Consider the following 20,813-nt stretch of genomic DNA (forward strand, 5'->3'; position numbering starts at 1 on the left):
AGACCTCCGGTGTAGGGAGGCCTCGGCGGGGGGAGGCGAGCCACCGGGGGCTCCCACACAGCGCGGCAGTCCACCCAGCGTCAGCTCCAAGGCCAGTCTCAGCAAGGGTCTCCCAGCCCCACAGATCACCAGCCGGGTCGCTCGCGCACCAGCCGAATTCGCAGGCGTCCCAGGGAAGGGCCAATCTCAACCGAACGAGGGTCTGTCGCGGGAAAGGGCCTGCGTGGCGTACCCCGTGTAACTAGGCGTAGCCAGTTGTTAGTCCTCCAGCGCTGTTTAGTAGTGCCACTCCACAGGAGGCCCCCTGCCCGCGCCGCCCCGCATCAGCCGCTGCACTCCGCCACCAGTGTGAGCCCCAAAGCGTAGCAGTCAGTGTATGGGTGCCCCCTCCTTTGCCCCCGGCATATGATGACAGATTTCTCACCGTGGGGTGGCCTCTTATTGATGTGGATCAGCCTCACAGCGGGAAGCACACCGTCGACGTCCCCGCCTCCACTCTCGCACAGGGGGGTCTCAAGTGTATCCAGGGGCCCAAGAGGCACCGCGCCGACGTAGAGGGGGTCCTCCAAACAGACTCCGACGACTGGGCTCTGATGATCAAAGCTCCCCGCCGGCAAGCGCCGTCCGACACGGCAGAGCGCTCTCCACGTTATCCCCTTCAATGGTCGCCCAGCACACAGCAGGGACCCCCCGGCAGTCCCCCCGGTCCTCCGTCCACTCCTGCAGCCAGGATCCGGCTCCAGCGCGTCCGTCCGGCAGCTTGTTCAAGGGGCCTCTCACCGCACTCCTGACGGCTGCAGAGGGGGGGGGGGAGGGGGGAAGCGATCCGCTACCCCCTTCACTGTCATTGCAATCGGATCACAGCTCCTGCTCCAGAGCAAAGCCAGAGCGTGGCCGCGGGAAGTCCAGACACTCCTCTGTGCAATAAGGGATGCCGACGTCCCAGACCAGCTCCGGCAGCGGAAGGCCTCCTCCAGCCCGGGGGCTCACCGCCCACCAGTGCCGCTCGCAATCCGGTCGGGCGGTTTACGCCACCTCTCGCGCCCAGTATTCCCCTGCGGCCGCCGCCCGGTAGGGTGCTTCGCCCGGGCCCGCCGCTGTATCCGGTATTCCGTAGGGTCCACCGGGGCATCCAAGGACTTCGGCGGTTTCGGAGCTAGAGGGACTCCGCGGGCGCCATTTTGTCGGGTTGTTCTCTGCACCTCCGGCCATCAGCAAAGCTCGGCACACTCCTCTGCAGGGTCGGACAGGGGGTGTTCCGCAGCCACGTCGCAGGAGTCCGCTTCCGCCGCTCTTGTGAGGGGAAACGGGAGCCTTAACGTTTCGCAATCAGGATAATAAAGGGCTCGATCATGGAGCCCAGCGCTCAGGCGACCTCCACCATCGGTGCCCAAGCCACGCCCCCTCCAAAGCTTCCTCAAGATAGTTATTGTCGACAATAAAACCATACTGGTGGATTAGGTACTTAAAGCTTGATTTAGTGTTTGACGCATGGGTTGCTCTGCCACACTTGTAATAAAGCGAACAGGCTATATTTCACGTGTATATGCCAGTGTAGATACTCTCCTAACAATAACTACACAGCTAGTTAAGGAGACTACATCCAGGGACTAGAAACCGAAACCAAAAGAGTGTAAGGAGCATATAGAGACTACTGCATGGTGACCTGTCTGTGCCTTCTGAGGTTCCAGTTTTTTTGAGAATTACATTGTGTAGTGGGAGACAGAATTGCACCATGTAACTGTTGTCCCTCTTCTCATATGAAGTTTGGAACATTGTAGTGTCTGAAGCTTATTGTTTGGATGGAAAAGTCTTCTTCCTGCTAATAGAAATGCACCTGTGTCCTGAGTACCCAACTGTACTGATGTCTGAATCCCTAAAGGCAATTCTGTTGTCATTGGCAAACACGCATCATGTGTGTTTGTCATGACGTGCCTGTCTCATGGATTGCGGTCTTTTTTTTTTTTTGGGAGTACATTTTTTTATTAAAGCATTCATAAAAATGGGCATCCAGGAACCAGCACAGCTCAGATCAATTAACACAGCATTGGATTTCCTTACCAATTGGTTGCATAACAATTTCAACCCCATGTCCATATTCGTCATCAGCAGTATCAGTGAGAGTTCTTAAACACAGTGGTCACTTCTGCGGAACTGTGGGGAAAGCACAAATATTGCCTCTGTCCATGTTCCATTTCCCCCATACCCGATCCCATTTCTGTAGGCACCCTCTGTTTTACACCAATCCATATCTCTTTGCCATTCCCCCGGGTCGGTGTCTCCGCCACCCCCATCTCTGGGATATGTTGAGTTTGGCGATCGCAAGACCCAGGGTGGCCCATAGTTGTTCAGCACAATTCATGTCGGTGGCCTCCCACACATTAAGTAAACACAGTTTGGAAGCCACAGGCAGGGCGACACCACTAACCTCGCCCTTCTCCTCCACCACTTTAGTCCAGTACATCTGGATGATGGGCATTCCTAGAGAGTGTGATAGAAGGTGCCCACCAGCCTCGTTGACACTCAGCATCAACACTTCTGCCCTTCTTAACCAATACTGTGCACGAGATGTACGTTCTATGGAGGATCTTTAACTGGATCAACCATAGGTGTGATGATATGGCAACTTCCAGAGGTAAGTACAATGCATCCCGCCAATCCTCATTCTCATAGTCCCCAAGGTCCACCCACCAGCCTGTATGTAGTTGTTGTAGTGGGTCCTGAGTGTTGTTGATGATTTTGAGATATGTGAGTGCAATAATTTTCCGATCTATATGTTCGGTGAGTAATCTGTCCTCTAGAGGGGTAGCCTCCGGACATCCCCCTGCTCTAAGTGTCGACCTCAATGCATGTTGTATTTGTATGTATCTAAACACCTCCCCATATGAGAGTTCATAGGCTTGTTATAGCGTGGCAAACGTAAATATGCTACCTTTTTTACAAGATCCCCCACCATTGACAGGCCTATGGTATCCCATTTGTCAAAGCCTTGATATCTGATCAGCTTGCCCAGTTTCTCAGCATGCCACATGGGTGTACTCAGTCTAAGTTTGCCACCCCTGACCAGCCTTCTTGTGACGGCGTGCCACAAGGACACTGTAAGGGCCATAGGGCCTGTGAAGTGCTGCCTGCCCGGTCTCGTTTATAAGGCTTCTCCGAAACCACCCTTGCCCATCAACCACCTGTCCACTCGGCTGGGTCTTACTGATCGCTATACACTCATTGAATCACAATCGAGAGATGTGTAGCCCAATAATAGGCTCGGATATTTGGCTGCGCTATCCCCCCATCATACCAGCCCCGAACAAGCTTGATTGTAGTGATATGAGGGGGCTTCCCATCCCATAATAGTGTTCTGATTTCACCGTCTATTGAGTTAAAGTACGTTTCAGGAACGTTAAATGGCGTAGAGGAAAAGGGGCAGTGCCATCATTTTATAGAGTGCGGCTAGCCCAAGCAGGGACGCCAGTGACGGACGTCACTCTGCAAACGCTTCAGAGGGCCCAGTAGGTTCTGCATGTAAAAGATTGATTGGTCGGCCGTCACGAAAATTCCCAGATAGCGAAAACCGTCCGTTACTATGTTCACACCACATTCCAATAGAATATCCAGAGTATCTCCTGAAGTTGGAGCAAATCTGTAGGACCCTGGCAATGAAGGCATGAGGGGAGGTGACGTATAGCAAAATGTTGTCTGCATAAAGCGAGAGCCTGTCCTCCCAACCATCTGCCCATTTTAGACCACGTATCAGCGGGTCACCACGTATCCAACTCGCCAGAGGCTCTAAGACCAGCGCGAATATGACGGGCGACAGCGGGCAGCCCTGTCTTGTTCCACGGTGCAGGTCGAATGTCTTTGACGTGTGGTCGTTCACCACTACCTGTGCAAGTGGTTCGGTATATAATAACCGAACCCATTCAATACATTTCCTACCAAAGCCCAAACGTTCCAAAACAGCAACTATGAAGGGACATTCTACTGTATCAAAGGCTATATGGCCATCTAGGGACAATATAGCTGCGCTTTCTCTTATAGTATCCTTCCGAGTTTCTTCAGGTTGAGGGCTGTGTTATGACCCAGCATAAAACCGACTCGTCCGGGTGCACTAATTCGGTCACGATTGGCAGCAGACGAGTGGCCAGTATTTTGGCCAGGATTTTAACCTCAATGTTGAGCAATGATATGGGGCGGTAAGAGGAGAAATCTCCAGCTGGCTTTCTTTTTTTATGGATAACGACTATGGAGGTTGCACGTTGATCTTTAGGCAGTATCCCCTTACTTTTACTCTCGAGGTACATGTTCAGCAGGTGGGGAGCCACCTTTGTGGCAGTTAGCTTGAGTAGTTCTACCGGCAGGCCGTTGAGGCCCATGGTCTGTATGCTATGTATAGCCCCTGTTATTTCCTCGATAGTGAGATCTGCATCAAGCGTTTGTTGATCCTTCCTGGTCAACGTTGGGATCTTGATGTCTTTAAGTAGCTCCTGCGAATCAGCAATTGAGTGTAAGGCCTTGGGGGAGTAAAATATTCAGCAAAGCCCTCAGCTATAGCTGTCCGGTCCCTCGTCCACACCCTGTCACACCCGTAAATTGCTGCAATCCATCGGTCTGCCCTGTCTCGTCTTTCTAGCCATGCAAGCAGCTTGCCAGCTCGATCACTGTGCACATATATCCTATGCTGTTGTGTCCGGTATTTATCCCGGGCAGTCTCAGGGGTCAACGCATTATACTCCTGGCGCTTGAGCTCCAAGACGCGGGCACCCACATCATCTTGCATAGTGATAATAGCCTGCTCCTAGTCCTGAATATCTCAATCTAGTTTTTCCAGTTTTTTGTACTTCTCTTTTTTATACCCCACCACCAGGGAGCGAGTCTGCCCCTTTATTACTGTTTTATAGGTCTCCCACATAGTATGAGACGATTGGACCAAGCCCAAATTCTCGAGAAAGTTGTTACCTGTAGCCGAGCCTGCATACTTTGTCTTCCGCGCCTGCCATGATTTCCCGGTTTGCCGACCTTTTGCCACCCGTCCAGCCACTCCCAGGCCGCTTCGGGGACTGTGAAGAACCATGTTTTACCCTCCACCTCAACTCTGAGTTTTACAGGAAACAGCATAGCATACTTCAAGCCTTTACCTCTAAAGGCTTTTTTGACGTCGAGGAGGCATCGTCGTTGCTTTTGGACTTTCATGGTGAAGTCAGGGAAGAATGTGATGTTGCTATTTTTAATTTTGAGAGGAGGGGCAGTACGTGCTGTTTGCAAAATCAAGTCCCTGTCCCGAATGTTAGACTCGTGCAAGTATTGGCCTAGGCGGTTGACCCGGTCTGGGCCGGCCACCCGGCACACGGTGCGCTCTTTCTATAGAGAAGAATTTGGAGAGAGTTTTGGGCTGTAGCCACTGGGTGATGAGTTCCTCAACAAATAGATCCATGGCGGGTCCATCGGCTCTCTCGGGAACCCCCAGGATTCTAACGTTGGTCCGCCTGGCCCTCCCCTCATAAGCATCCAACTCTTCTGCGAGGGCCTTACTGCTGGATTGCAGGTCATGAACTTGTTTCTCCAAGTCCTTTGTGGTGCTGGCCAGCCCTGAGTCACCCTCTCCACCTCTTTAATACGGTGGTCCATCTTCCTAAAGTCCGCAAGTAGTAAAGCGATTTCAATGGACACTGTGTCAATTCTGGATTCAAGCGATGTGCGCACCACTGTGACCACCTCTCAGATGTCTTGCAAGGAGGGAGAGTTTTGCTTCTTAGATGCATGGTCCTTCTCGACTTCAGGATGGGACCCCTCTTGAGCCTTATTCCAAGAAAACGTATCCCGCTACGGCTGGTGTGTGCCGCGGCTTCCCTTGCTCCCTGACGGATTGCGGTCTTGTTGGACCAGGAGGCGCAGCCATAGCACTACCCTCATAATGGCCGAAGGCTACTATCTTCACCAAAAGTTAGCAACAGCATACCATGTGGTTATCAATAGGATCGATCGGGCCATTTTTAACCTATGTCAATGGAGTGAGCCCTACAGACTCGCTCACTTTTAAAAGTTCCGCTGCTGTGTACTCAACTCAACCTTAAGTCGGGAACAAAGGCATGCGCAGGTCGGAGGTCACACCTCCTGCCTCCCATGAAAGCTAGTGAAGTGGCACATCAAGGTGGGAGCTTTAAAGGCTACACCATCTCTGATATGCATATGCTGACTCCCAGGGGAGGAAACAGCCCTCCCTCTGCCCAAGCCACATTTGCACCTGGGCAGGTGGGAAATTAGGTATGCAGGAGGTGTACACCCCCAGAAGGCTAGCCACACCTCTAGGGTGAGCTGCCTGGTCTGTACAGCTAAGGAAAACTTCTGCCATTTTTAAAAGTGGTAGAAATAGTGGGTTCTGGGTAGAAAAGGTGACCTACACCTGGTGGTTACAGAGCTGCGGCTTGCCCCTTGCACCTACACCTGTAACACCCCTAAATCTAGGATTTAAGGGCTACCCCTGACACCAGAACCTCAGTTCTGAGCAAGCTGTATCAAAAAAGACAAAGATGAGACCCGTGTGTGCAGCTACAGGACCTGCACAGACCAAAAGACGGATACTCTACCTGTCGCGACACTCCTAGAACTGCCTGAGACTCGTCATAGGCTACCTCCCGGTTCCCCCAGACTGAGGGACCCCTGTGAGAGCCTGAAGCACCCTCAGACTCTCCTGGACTCGTGGCACGAATCATCTGTGAACTATAGAGAAAACAATGCTCCAGATCCGAACAATCAGAGTAATTTGGGCAGCTTAAGAATCACCCAAATCCAGATGGTCTTGTGCTCTGTGGGAACTGTAGTCCTACCTTACACAAAGTTACAGGCAGCTACCGTGTTCCCGGGGACCACTGGACGTCTAAGTACCTTTTTCCAAGGATTGCCAGTGCCAAGGCTTGTTGGTTGTCAGACCAGCAACCAACCCCTGTGCTCGACGCTGCACCTACAGGGAAGCCTATCCAACCTTCGACCGATGTCAGCGACCTTCCCATTGTTGTATTTTTGCAACTTGTTCCCTGCAGCACCATGTAAGCGGTAAAAGCAGCTCTCCCGTAGCTGCTGCTCAGCACCTGGGACAGCTAGGACAACTCTGCGCCCGAGCTCTTCAGGCCAGGTAAAATTGAACTGACTGTTGTGGCCTGGTCCTGGACGCACATCACCTTTATCCTGCAAAGGTTCCATGAAACTCAACCTAAAAGTGACTGATTGTCACTAGTGGTTTTTCCCACTGACCGCAATGATAAAGTCTCACTGTATTTGCACTAATTTTATATTACTTCTAAAATCTATAACTCCAGTTATATGTATGCTATTCCGTTAATTTTGGTCCCTAAATTCAGATAAAAATACTCTTTATGTTTATAAATTGGTGTTGAATGTCTCTCAATTACTTATCGTCCATATTGGTACTCTGAAAAGCTTAACACATGTTCCTCTGATAAAGCCTGACTGCTCTTTGCAACACTACCAGGACTGAGCTAAAGATTTATTATTGTGAATCCAAGGATCATTCTTTGGGGTCTGTGAGAGAATTGCATGGTGAAGCCTAACCAGCATCACCACATAATAAATACTCCACCTTCCCATAAGAATGTTTGCTCTATCTTAGGAATTTGAATATTTTATGTATTTGATATTTTAGGCAAAACTCAGACTTGAAATTAAGCGGAATTCATGAAAGTTAGCCTTTATAATAACTATATCTTCAGCAAGGATGATTAGTGAAATTTCTGGTGATGATATTTTCATGTTTTTCCTAGGTAAACAGTTGTGCTTCATAGTTTGTTCTTTCTACCCTAAAGTAATCTTAATTTTCCAGCTAATCTAGGCTGTTAATTTTCCCACTTTATGTTCTTACTCAAAAGCCAATACATGGCAGTCCTTCTAAGACGAATAATGATATTAAACTAAACTAAAAACGCTAGGTCTTCAAAACCGCTGCATGTCATATGCTATGACTTTTACATAAAATCTTGTTCCCCTCCCCCAAACAAATGCATAGGTTTCTTTATCAACATGGTGGCTGTCCACTTCCTGGTAGACCTGGAATTCACTGGGATTAGTAGACGAAAAATAGCAACTTCAGCTATGTAACAGAATATTACCCCCTCAGCTATGTCCTTTTCATCCCTATGGTAACTTTTAGTGAGGCATTTCTGCATCCAGACAGACCTTTTCCCATGTTTTATGAGATACTTCCTGTTTAGCATAGTCTCTCTTTCAGCTCTATGCTTTCAGAACTTCTACCGTCTCCTGTAATTTTCTGTCTCCTGCGTACTTGACAAAGGTATGGATGTTTTAATTTACAAATATTTATTGTTATTTGAAATGTTACTCAAAGCACGATTTGGGTGTTTTTAAGCAAGCTGGCCACTGACGCTCTCCTCGTTCATGTACTGGCTGGGGTGGGGATCCTTCTTGGAGTCCACAGTCGCTGCCATTAAGAGAGCTCTGTTCGGGCGTCTCAATCAATCAGCATTTGTATAGCACAGCACTGTGACACCTAGGGGTTTTTGGGCGCTATGGATTTGACGTTTCCACAAAGAGCCAGGTCAGAACCAAGAATGAGGAAAAATAAAAGTCAGAAACGAATAGGAAGAGGAAAAGTAAAGGTAAGAAACGATTAGAGAGAGGACAAATAAAGCAGAAAGAGCAAAAATAACATGCAGAAAGAGCAAAAATAACATCCAGAAAAAGGAAAAATAATGGTCAGAAATGAACAGGAAGAGGCAAAATAAAGGTCAGAAACAAGAAGAAAGAGAAAAAAATAAGGTTCGTAACTAGCAGAAAGAGGCAAAATAATGGACAGAAACAAGAAGAAAGAGAAAAAATTAAGGTTCGAAACTAGCAGAAAGAGGCAAAATAAAGGACAGGTTGAACAGAGAGAGGCAAACATAGAGAGCAGAAGTGGGCAAAACAAGCAGAAAAACAAGCAAAAAGCAACCAAAAAGAAGCAGAGCAGAGGAGGTGCACACATAAGCCAGCAGAGGGGTGACTGCGGACAAGCTGGACAGGATAACTGTTGGCAGGGGGAACTGGCACGAGGACCTGCTCTCAACACTGTGCTGGTGCTTCTTTGCACTTCTGGTGCAGGAAGACAAGGGGTGCACACATTTTTTCCCATTTAAAAAGATAATGCTTTTAGCGCATCTCTGCAAAGCAGTTTATGTTATCTGGCAAACTGGTGTGGACGCTGCCTTAGCAAGTCAATTTCCTGTGTGCAATCATGGAAGGACAACACGCACATTCCAAGCAACATCATTTGGAACCAACTGAAACAGAAGAGAATGTTTTGCAGATTTGAAGGGCTGAACTCCAGCCTCTTAGGAGGCTGTAGATTCTGCATTTACTGGGCCACAGTTAAAGTGACAGATGGAGGATTAAGACTAAGCAAAGGACACTGATCAGAGGGGCAAAAACGTCCAGGGAAGCCACTTTTATGATCTTCTCAGCCATATTGGTGTACTGGGTTTTGAAATAAAACCTCAGCAGAGGAGGGTTTTTATGGTAAATACAGTGGTGCCCAGGTAGATGATCTGCTGCTGCATGAAGTCATAAAGCAGATTCTGCTTAAGGAATAGAAGGACACAGATAAGCAATATAAACCTTGCCTCTTCAACACGAGGTACGCTTTGTAAGACTTTGATTTCTCTTTTCTGCAGATTCCAAAAGGGAATACTATTTTGGTGTCCATGGCCGCCTCTTCATCCATGGTGTCTGAAGACTCAACCATACCTGATGTGGTGAATAGAAAAGCAGAGACCACACTTAAGACATTTTTTGCTGCGCTGCCTTTATGCTATTTACTCAGCATATGCCACTCAGAAGCTTTTTAAGGACTTTCACTCATTATATTATTGTTTCCAAGACAGTGGAGATTCCTAACCAGTTCTTGCCAAAATGGAGCTGCTTCCTAAGTTTTATCAGGTGTGTCGTTTGATGGTCTCTGGGTAGCTTCATCCTCCACTGGAGCGGCGGTAGCTGGTAGATGATTATTGAGGATGACATTATGGAAATTTGAACCCTCTCAGAGAGCTCTTGTCCTCAAGCTGCTATAAACGGGACCCAAATTATTTGGTGGTGAGCTAGACATTATGGTCCAGAAAGCGTCGGAAGAAAGAAAGATCATTAAGACATCAAAATTGTATTCTGGGGAAACCTATTTTCTTCCAAACAGACACCTCAGAAGACACAAGTTAAACATCCCTTTCGTAGATGGGCCTGAGCTCGGCGGGCTGCGTTTACAAATGAATTCCAACCACTCAACTCTCAAGATCAAACTCAGTCACAAAAGTGACTATGCCAGAGTTTGGACACGACTACCAATTTTATGTTCAACAGTGGGAAGAGTGCATTGCCAACTCCTGGGTTTTGAACCTTATAAGACATGGGAACTTCATCCCTTTTCTGAATTCTCCTCTTCCTCAGATTCAATACATACCTTCTTACCAAAAGACAGATGTAAAGCTTAGTCAATGGTCCTGAGGTTATAGTCACTGCTGCAGAAGGATCAGTAAACCTGATGCCGTACGAACAATTTGATACAGAATTTTATTCTATTCCTGTTTTAGTGCAGAAAGTAGATGTCACTTTTCAGCCTGTTCTAGATTTTAAGACACTAAACAAGTACGTCCTGGTGGAGAAGTTTTGTATGATTTACCTTCAAATTTCTAGCCATACTGGACATCACAACCTGTATTTTCATGTTCCCATTCATGCAAACCGTCGGATTTCCATACGGTTTGCAATTAAATATCAACATCTGCAGTTCCAAGCTTTTCTATGTGTGTTGGCAACTTTTCCCAGGGTTTTTACAAATGTACTTGCCTATCTTTAGTTTTGTGGAGTATATGTTGTCCGTTCCTTGATGATAGGCTGTCGTCTGCTTCTTCTGTTTTCTCAGGCTCCGCAGAATGTAGACAAGGCATTGGAAGTCGTGCAGCTCATGGGCTTTTTAATCAACCTTCGTAGTCACACCCTCAGCTACTGCAAGTCAAGACTTTTATAGGGGCCAAGTTTAATAATGCAAGTGGTTTAAGTCTTCCTACCTCACTGCATGGGTGTGACACTTTAGAACTGCCTTGCTTTTCACCTCAGTCAACAGTAGGTGCCAGCCAGCAAATGCTTGAGCGTCCAGGGACTAATTGCAGAATTGACTGGAGCGCATGGGCTCTTGTCCACCTCAAATAATTAGTGAACCGCATTGGGCCCCAAGTTCCCAGAACCTTCCTTGACCTCGACCATTCAACAACAGCTACATTGATGGTTAATAGAGGCCAAATTATCAAAGGTGGTTCCCCTACACCTTCCTCCGCAGAATCACCTGACCACATATGCAAGTCTATGGGGTGATGCCCAACACTGGAAGACCTGGAGCTGAAGGTTCAGTGGTCTTAAGAGGAGCAGTTGCACTCCCCGAATCTCTTCAAATTGTGAGTCATTTGCAGAAGGCTGCAATGTGTCAGTAAGGACAGACATCCAGGTGACGAGGGCCTACCTAAACGGGGGGACCAGGAACATCAGTCTAAACCTTCCGGCTACAGAGATATTTTCTTGGACAGAGACCCACCTTCTATCCCTGTCAGTAATTTACCTTCAAGGCCAGTTGAACTTCAGGGCGGATGGTCTAACTCGCATCCTTCTATTCTCCTTAATGTACCATCTAACCGTTCAGGAGTGCTGTTGGCTTTGTGCAGGGTTCGAAGACCCATGGATAGATATGTTTGCGACAGGAACAACTCAGTGTTGGGTATATTTTGGCCAGAGATGTGGTGGCCAAAGGTTTGGGCGATTGGGTAGAGGGTCTTCTCTATGCTTTCCCTCCAGTTCCCCTCATCTCAAGGAGCCTTGCGAAGATTCTGGAGGAGAGGACCTCAGTAATCTTGATAGCACCCTTTTGGCCACGTTGGCCTTGTTTTCTTCCCCTGATGTCTCTGTCTCTGGGGAAGTACTTTCACCTCCAAACAGTTCCATATCCTTTTCAGTTCCCTCTCCTGCCCGCAACCCACCTTCAACATCTCAGGTAGACTACTTAGAACTTGAACGGATAGATTTACAAAATTTAGGCTGTCCTGAATATTGCTATGGTTACTCAGCTGAGGAAACCATTAACTTACTATAAAAAGTTCCAAAAGGGGTGTACAGCATGTGCTCTTGACCCAATTTCTATTGATCCATTCAAGATTTTAGATTTCCTTAAGGAAAGGTTTTCTAAAGGGTTATCTCCAGCCACTCTTTCTGCTCAATCGGCAGCTATAAAAGTTCTTTGCTTGCCTCAGGAATTCCTAGAAGATCTCCCCAAACATCATTGAGCTCTTAAAGAGTTTTTGTAACCATCATTGCATAAACCAGTTCCTTCCTGGGGTTTGTCAGTGGTCTTGAAAGGGTTGCAGATGCCTCTATTCGAGCCCCTAGAAACAGCAGTCTTGGCTGTCAGCTAAGATGGCCTTCTTTATAGAAATCACATCTGCAAGAAGGCTTGGGAGTTGGGAGTTGGGGGCTTTGATGAGCTCTCATCTTCATTTGCTATTCTTCCCAGACAGGCGTACCAAGGGAGTCCGAAAGGCACCACATGTCCAGGATGCCTCATCAGTCCTCCGTGATGGAGTCCAGCCTTGGAGAGCTGTGGTATGAACGTCAGATTTAGCAAAGTGCATGGCCATTTTTGAAGTGAAGAAGTGAAGAAGATCTTCTGTGTTCCCTCATGATAGACTCGGAGGCGGGCAGGGTAGAACATCGTTTACGGCACACCGGCCACCTGGAGTCTCACTGGTAAGTATTCCCGTCGAGCAGACTCCACTGCCACAGTGAAGCCAGGGAAGAAGGCAACATTATTGCCATGATAATCGTCCCCCTTTCTCTGGAGAGGGGCAGGACCGCATTGCGGTCTCAATAGTTGAGCAGTTTGGCGATTATTGGCCGTGGCTTGGTCATGCGGGGGCCCCGCCTGCAAGGTCTTGTGCTCCCTCTCCACGTTAAGTACAGAAGACAAGTGCTGACTTCCGAATATCTCCTCCAGCATGTTTTCCACATAATTTTCCAATCGGCCGGTGTTGGTGGACTCCGGTATGCTCGTAATTGGGAGGTTGCTGCAGGTATTTTTTTCCGCCTGGAATATAACCAATATTTTACCCATATTCAATTGTTTAGTGGTAAACAACTGTATATCATCTTCTGCAGCAGATATCTGCTGCTCCGCCGAGGTAAGGCGTGTTGCATGCTTATCTAGCTTGGATGCCATACTGTCCATTCTAAGATTCAAGATACCAATCTTTCTATCAATTGACTGCAGACTGTGCTGCATAGCAAGTAATCTGATCTCTAGAGTGGGAGTAATCTGAGATGGCTGTTCTTGTTCAGTAAGAGTGTGCGTGCTGTGACAATTTAGGTGTGCACCTCAACTCAAACGTGAGTCGGGTCTGCTGTTTATCATGTTTCCCCATGTTGAACGGGCTTCCAGCTGCAGCAAGTAGTAGGGTAGCAGAGCTCCCAGTCCTGCCACTTGTTGGAACCACACGTCACTGGAATCAAACTCCTAGAGCCCCGCTTGCTCCCCCGCTACGCCTCCTGACCTCTGGAATGTTTGTTTATCTATGCATACCGCATCTCCCCCGTCATGTAGGGCCTCACTGTCATGTTGCAACTGATGATAGAATAAGAGTGGCCAGCGTGACCCCCAGTCACTGATCAATCGGTAGCAGCTAAACTGAACAATATGGGCAGGTTTTAGGGCAATCCACAGTCCGCCCCTTCCACCACTTGTCCAGGGAGTCCTGCCTGTGCGGGCCAAGCATTAGACTCGGGTAGCCCGGATCTCGGCACTCCATGCAGCACATTCGCAGGGGGTCACAAACCAGAGCAGATACAAGGCCGGGTGAGGCTCACCAGTATGCAATTGGGCCCTCAGCGTGTACAGTCCAGTGCCACAGGGGGAGAGCCTCTGAACTTTTCAGTACGGGCCAAGTCTAGCTCTCCACGACAGATCAGGTGCTCCAAGCGGGCCGGGAGCGATCAGCCTAGGGTCTGGAGGTCCCCGGACCCATTTCTCACCTTGGGCTCCGCAACTCCACAGTCAAGTTTGCCCAGCAGTAGGAAATCACCAGCTTCAGCCGAGGCATTCAGCATTCCGTATCAGACATCAGCCCATCTAGCACACGTTCGGTGATGGTCCACAGGGCCGGCCCAGGTTCTCGTCAGTAAGCCCGCCCAGAGGCCGGCAGTCTCCCCAAGTCCCCAAGGTACAGCGCACTACGTCTCCCCTGGCAGGATCGGTGCTGCAAGGGTCAGCTCTCGCCCACCATATCTTCCTGCTATCACCAATCAGCTACACCAGAGCCCTCATTCCAGTAGTGGCCCACAGCCCAGAGTTGCAGAGTTTTTCCATCAGTTCATTAGTGTGGCGCCGCCATTTTCTCACCTCGGCTCAGATTGGCCCCACACCTCTACACCGTCCAGAACGATGTTATCTATTCAGAGGTTAATTAACAGATTGTCGAGCCTGGCCGGCAGAAGTACACTAATGTGCGGCCATCTTGCTGTGGGCTCTCTAGCCCCCTCCCTTCCCCAAAGGTAAAGATGTTTACCTTTTAATTGCAGTTAGCCATCATGGCTAACTTGGTGAACAACCGTTACAACGAAACTATTACAACGCACTACAATTACAACGCGGTCATTACATCGCAAACCATTACAACGCATTGCGCTGGGGGGCGCTCTAGGATAGGGAATAAGTTTAATTTTCTATCCAACACCTTCCCTAGTGTCCACGGGGACTGGAGTTGGAATAGAAAATTATACTTACCACTATCCAGCACCTCTAAGCGCTATGCGTTGTAAAGGTTTGCGATGTAAAAACCGCGTTGTAAAGGCAGGCGTTGTAATAGCCTGCGTTGTAACGTCATACATCCGGCTAACTTCATTACTCTTGATGGACTTTCCCAGCCTCCTGTTTGTCCGAGTAATCTGTGGCCTACAAGAGAGCGTCATGTCTGGTGCATGGCATTGTGAAGGCTGCAATGCTGGTAGCCCTAAAGGAAAATCAACTACCGGTAATTCTCTGTGCAGTCTCTATTTTTATTTTGTGTAAAAAGACTGAATATTTATTTTAAAATAATATAATTATTTATATATTAATTTTAAAAGTGTTCTTGGATTCCCCTAGAAGTGTCCACACCCTAACATACTTGGATAATTAAGATAACCATCGTAGGAATTACAATTACAGGTAACAACATTTTATTGCATTTAACATGGAAAATAGAAACCATCTTCGCTTTCAAGTTTGTAGCATGTATAAGTTAGGTTCATGTTTTTTCATATTGAGTATTAAGTTCTTGGGGCCATACTAAAAGGTTTTTGAAGTTATTTAATATTTCCATATTACTAAGTCCATATCTTTTCTTTTTTTCTTTCCAGTCCAATTGCACCAGCAAACATATCTCAATACTCCGAATGCTAAAATGGCTCTTGGATAATATCTCAAGGGAATGGCAAAAGAATGAAGACAAAAAGAAGAACATGCTTGTTTTGTGTATAAAATGTCTGCAAAGGGCAACGTGAGTCTAGACAAGTTATATAAAAGTGGATAGATTCTCATTTAACGTATTAATATTACCAACTGGGAAATCACCCATCCCAAGACTGCCCAATTTAGTTAATATTTAATTACTTAGGATATCTAAATAGTTACCTAAAAGGAGTTACCATATTTCTTATATGCTACTGTTTTGATTGTGATGCTCCTGTTCAAGTGGTGTAAGTTGATTTCAAATGTCTTTTTTCATCACATACTGCTACATACACTTTTTTAATAGTAAAAAGTAAAAAAAAAACTCATGCTGGCTCAAGTTGCTCACTTTGGGGCCTATTTACAAACTGCATTTTGCAGTACATTTAACTCCTTAACTGCGCCAAATGTTCCGCGCTAGTGCGGAATGTTCTATTGCGCGGGCGGGGCCGCGACGGCCAACGGACGTGCGCAGCACCCCAAAGGTAGTGAACGCGACAGCCGTTGGCCGTCGGCAGCAGTGATGAGGTTAACAGTGCTACAATACTACTACTACTAAAGTACCACAAAAGGCTATTCGCAAACCTGTGACTCTAATTGACTAGGAATAGCGATTTTCAAATAGTGATTTATCTGAATAATTTCTACTGGGTTGCAAATCGACCTACCTCATGAATATTAATGAGGTGAGCTGCAGTTTGTGACCCATTGGGAATCACAGCCATCACAGGGATGGTGGCCAGCAAACCACTATGTCTGTACATGCGTTTTAATAAATGTTTTTTTGTTGTTGAATTGCAACCCGAAACGGGACAGATTTCAACAATTTAAAATGAAATGTTTGGTTTCATTTTTTAAGAGCAGGCAGGACCACTGCCTGTTCTTAAAAATGTTTTCTCAACATTCAAAAAGAGGTAGAGGTCCCCTAATGAAAAAATATAAGGTGCCACAACAGGATCCAGACTTCCTGAAAACTGAATTGAAGGCTGATTTAATTATAGTACCCGTTCAGTTCTGGATACTACAGCTCAGCCAGAGTGAGAAAGCAAAGATTTAGGGGCACATGCAGCATTCTAAATACCGGTCACAACGGTGCAGATTCGTAGAATCTGCCCCTTTGCGACTGGTATTTTTGCATTCGGGATGCATTAACCCAAATGTAAATTTGCAATTTAAGTAATCACAAAATTTGCGATTCCTTCATACATAAGGAATTGCGATTACTAAATAGAGATTTCTTAAAATTGCTATTAAGGAATCAGAATTCATTATGTTGATGCATGTGCCCCTTAGATGCTACTGGCAGAAAAGTATGTTAGATTGCAGCTATTCATTTAAAAAATACCAGTGTGACGGCAGTCCTCACAAGCTATCTTTTATAGAATTTCTTGTCAAAACATCAGCAGCAAGACTTCACTGCAATGCTTCATGGAAATCCATTGATTTCTAAATCAAATTATTTCTAGCTCTGGAAACTGATATGACTAGATTAAAAACATAGAGTTTGGTCTTCAATAATTGCGCTGTGTATTGCTCCAATTGATATTCATTCAAACACTACAACTTTTTTATAAAACATCACTTTTCACATATAGTTATGGATCTTGTATTTTGCCACCTTTCTGAGATACCTGCCTGGAAAACCTTTTGAACATTTGATAGTTGAATGCAACATGTTCGCATTGTACCGGGAGTTCTTGTCACAAGAATCACCCATATTCAATTAGATGTATTAATGTTCTGTCTGTGTCAAATGTTGCACTTTATTTGTGTATTGATCTCTAGTTTGTATCTAATTTTTTTAAACCCTTGTGTTAAATGAAGTAAATGTATTAATGTAATGATCAATCAAATAATTAATTATTGTTGGTCATTTTTAATTGCTTTCTTGATTAAGTGTACACACAGGGTCTTTTGCTTTGATTCTGGCAATCAGTGGTCCAACCTCCCATGTTTTAAGGACCTGTCCCCGTTTCCCTTCCAGGGATTCAGAAACATCAACATCACAACCCTGTGATGGCAGTAAATTGTAGTGGGTTGCAATTTGCGACCTGCCTCATTATCAGGTAGGTTGAATTGTACCCCACTCCGATTCGATATTATGTGAGCCCGACCTATTATTACATGCATCAGTTCACAAAATACCACTGAATTCACTAAAAGTCAGTGCGAAAATTGTGACAACTTTTAGCAAATCCTATGTATCTGGCTCCTAGTTTTGAATGCAGTCCCATTCTATGTTTAAAATGGTCAACAAATGTGTCAAGAGAGGAAAAATTTACATTCTAGTCTAGTCCTTAGTCAAATTTTGCCACAGGCAGACCAGTCATATTGCATGGGCATCATAGATCTTAAAGACACATATTTCCACATTCCTATTTGTGTGTAAAACACAAACGATTCACAAAAGTTTGAATAGAGAGCTTCCACTACTAGCCATTCTGACTAGAGTCTGGTCCCTTTCCCTTTTGCAAGTCCATAGCCATCGTAGTAAATCTCTTCGGTGGAAAGGTCTCATCATCTATCTGTACCTATAGCTGATTCACGGATGTATGACGTTACCACGCATACTTTTACAAGGCCTACCTTTACAACGCATTTTTTACAACGCAACATCCTTTACAACGCATTCCTTTACAACGTATGCATTTGAAACGAAATTTTAAAAACTACCTTTAAACGCATTCCCTTACATCGCATACTACCTTTACAACGCATACCATTACAACGCATAACATTACTTTGCATGTAAGGTAAGTATTGGATAGTGTAGGAGTAATAATTACTATTCTAACTCCAGGGGGAGCAACAGTAGGGTAAGTGTTGGATAGTGTAGGGGTAAAAATTACTATTCTAACTACAGGGGGTGCAACAGTAGGGTAAGTGTTGGATAGTGTAGGGGTAAAAATTACTATTCTAACTCCAGGGGGTGCAACAGTAGGGTAAGTGTTGGATAGTGTAGGGGTACTATGTGTTGTAATGCTATGCGTTGTAATGGTATGCGATGTAAAGACTGCGTTGTAATGACATGCGTTGTAGTGGTGTGCGTTGTAGTGTCATGCGTTGTAATTGTTGCGTTGTAAATGCATGCGTTGTAATGGATGTTGAGTTGTAAAAGTTTAGTTGTAATGGTAGTGCATTGTAAAAGTTGCGTTGTAAAGGTTGTTTCCCCTGATTCACCACAATGGCTACGACGTTTTCTACAAACAATTCTTCTCCGGCGTAGAGGGCGTTGCCGTAGTCCAGTCTGCTGGCGATGAGTGTGCGAGTGACGGTTTTCCTGGAGTTAGGGGGGGGGAGGGGTGGGATCCACTTGAATGTCTTGCATGGTATGCGGAGGGTGTTGAAGCATGCGGAGGAGACAGCGTTGATGCCGAGGTTATGTGCATGGTCCGTTGGGATGGAAGGGTTTCCGAGGGCAGGGGGCCACCAGGTGTCATTCAGGTGTCATCCCATGCAGAGGGGGTAGAGCCGAAGATGAGGTCTTCTGTTTTCTCCGAGTTGAGTTTTAGGCAGCTGTTCCTCATCCAGGTTCCGACAGCTTTCTTCCCTTCTTGGAAATTGTGCCCGGTGATGTCGGGTTCTTTGGTGAGGGAGAGGATGAGCTGGGTATCATCTGCGTAGGAGACGATGTTGAGCCCGTGATTTCTGATGGTGGTTGCGAGGGGAGTTATGTAGACGTTGAAGATGGTGAGCTGAGGGAGGATTCTTGGGGTACTCTGCATCTGATCCCTGTCAGTTCTGAGAGGAAGGGCGGGAGTCTTATTCTCTTGTTCTGCCTGAGAGGAATGATCGTAACCAGTCTAGGGCCTTCCTTAGATGCCAGCGTCGTGGACCCTGGTGGCTAGTGTGCGGTGGAAGACAGTGTTGAAGGCTGCTTACGGGCAAGGAGGATGAGGGCTTCTGCTTGGCCTTGGTCGAGGAGGGCATTGATGTGGTCAGTTGCGGCGAGGAGGACTGTCTCGGTGCTGTAGTTGCTGCTGAATCCAGATTGAGAGGAGTCTAGGATGTTGTTTGTTTTGATTAAATGTGCTAGCTGGGTGTTGACAGCCTTTTTTATGACTTTAGCTGTAAATGGAAGCAGTTAGATGGACCTGAAGTTCTTGAGGTCCGTCGGGTCTGTGGAGGGCTTCTTTAGGAGGGGTTGACTTTGGTGCGCTTCCAGTTGTCAGGGAACGTGGCTAACTCGAGGGAGCAGTTGATGCATTGACGTAGCTCGAGTACGATGGCAGTGGAAGATGTGCGGCGGGCAGGGGTCAGAAGGTGCTCCAGAGTGGATGCTCTTAACGGTCTTTAGGGTATCTTCTGTCGTGAGTGGGGTCCAGGTGAGGCAAATGGCTATATCTAGGGGTTCCACTGCTGAGGCAAACAAGAGAGGGGAGAGTGGGCAGCCCTGTCTGGTGCCCCTGTGGATCAAGATTGGGGCGTAAGCTAGCCATTAATTCGTAATCACGCTACAGGAGAGGTGTAAGGAGCCATTAGCTTAGAGATCATTGTTGGTCCTAGGCCAATGGAGTACCTTTATGGAGAAACTGCGAGTCAAAACAATCAAAGGCTTTCTACTGCATCAAGGGATAGCAGGCAGGCCGGGATGTTTAGCTTTTGGACCTTTTCAATAAGATGGGTAATTCGCCAAACATTGTCAGCTCCCTGTCGGTGGCGAATAGACCCCACCTGGTCGGGATCGATCAGGCCTGGGAGGTAAGGCTTGAGGCGGTTTGCTAGAATATTAGTGTATATGTTGGTGTCAGTGTTAAGCTGCGCGATGGGCCGATAGGAGGTGCAGAAAGAAGGGTCTTTTACCGGTTTTGGTATAAGCACTACTTCAGCATTTGAAATTGTGGGAGTAAGGCCCATGGTGTCAGAGAATGTATTAAAGAGGTGGAGCAGGTGGTCCTGAAGTTGAGGGAGAAAGGCGCGGTAAAAAGCAATCAGGAGGGGGGCGTGGCTTACGCGCCGGCGAGCTATGGCGCATCTTCCGTGAGCTCCGGAACAGCGCGGGACTTGCTGTTTGTTTCCCGGTGTCTTGTCCTTCGGCGGAGACCAGCAAAAAGCATCTTTCTACGGCGGAACATGATCCCCGTCTGCTGCGAGGTGCGGCGGCCCTCCTGAATGCCGCTTTACACAGTTTTGCCGGTAAACATCCCTCGGCTGTAGTGGAACGCGAGCGGCCGCCATTTTGTGCCGCCGAGCTCGCGTTCCGTTTTTTATTTATTTTTGCCGCATTACCAGCCTGTTGTTTCTCCTGATGCGATATATGGCCTTATGGTGCTGGGGTATGATGTGGGGACCGTTT

General features: G+C 46.9%; 1 protein-coding gene across 1 annotated transcript in view; it reads left to right on the top strand.

The window, feature by feature from the left end:
* LOC144753169 (uncharacterized) overlaps positions 1-20,813 on the top strand; it is a 281,794-nt gene that overhangs the window by 93,441 nt on the left and 167,540 nt on the right. Inside the window, exon 2 of the mRNA XM_078640940.1 lies at positions 15,427-15,566. Coding sequence (XP_078497066.1) covers positions 15,427-15,566 — 140 coding nt within the window. The remainder of the gene's footprint in view (positions 1-15,426; positions 15,567-20,813) is intronic.

Source organism: Lissotriton helveticus, chromosome 5_1 (assembly GCF_964261635.1).
Source record: "Lissotriton helveticus chromosome 5_1, aLisHel1.1, whole genome shotgun sequence".
Taxonomy (NCBI): Eukaryota; Metazoa; Chordata; class Amphibia; order Caudata; family Salamandridae; genus Lissotriton; species Lissotriton helveticus.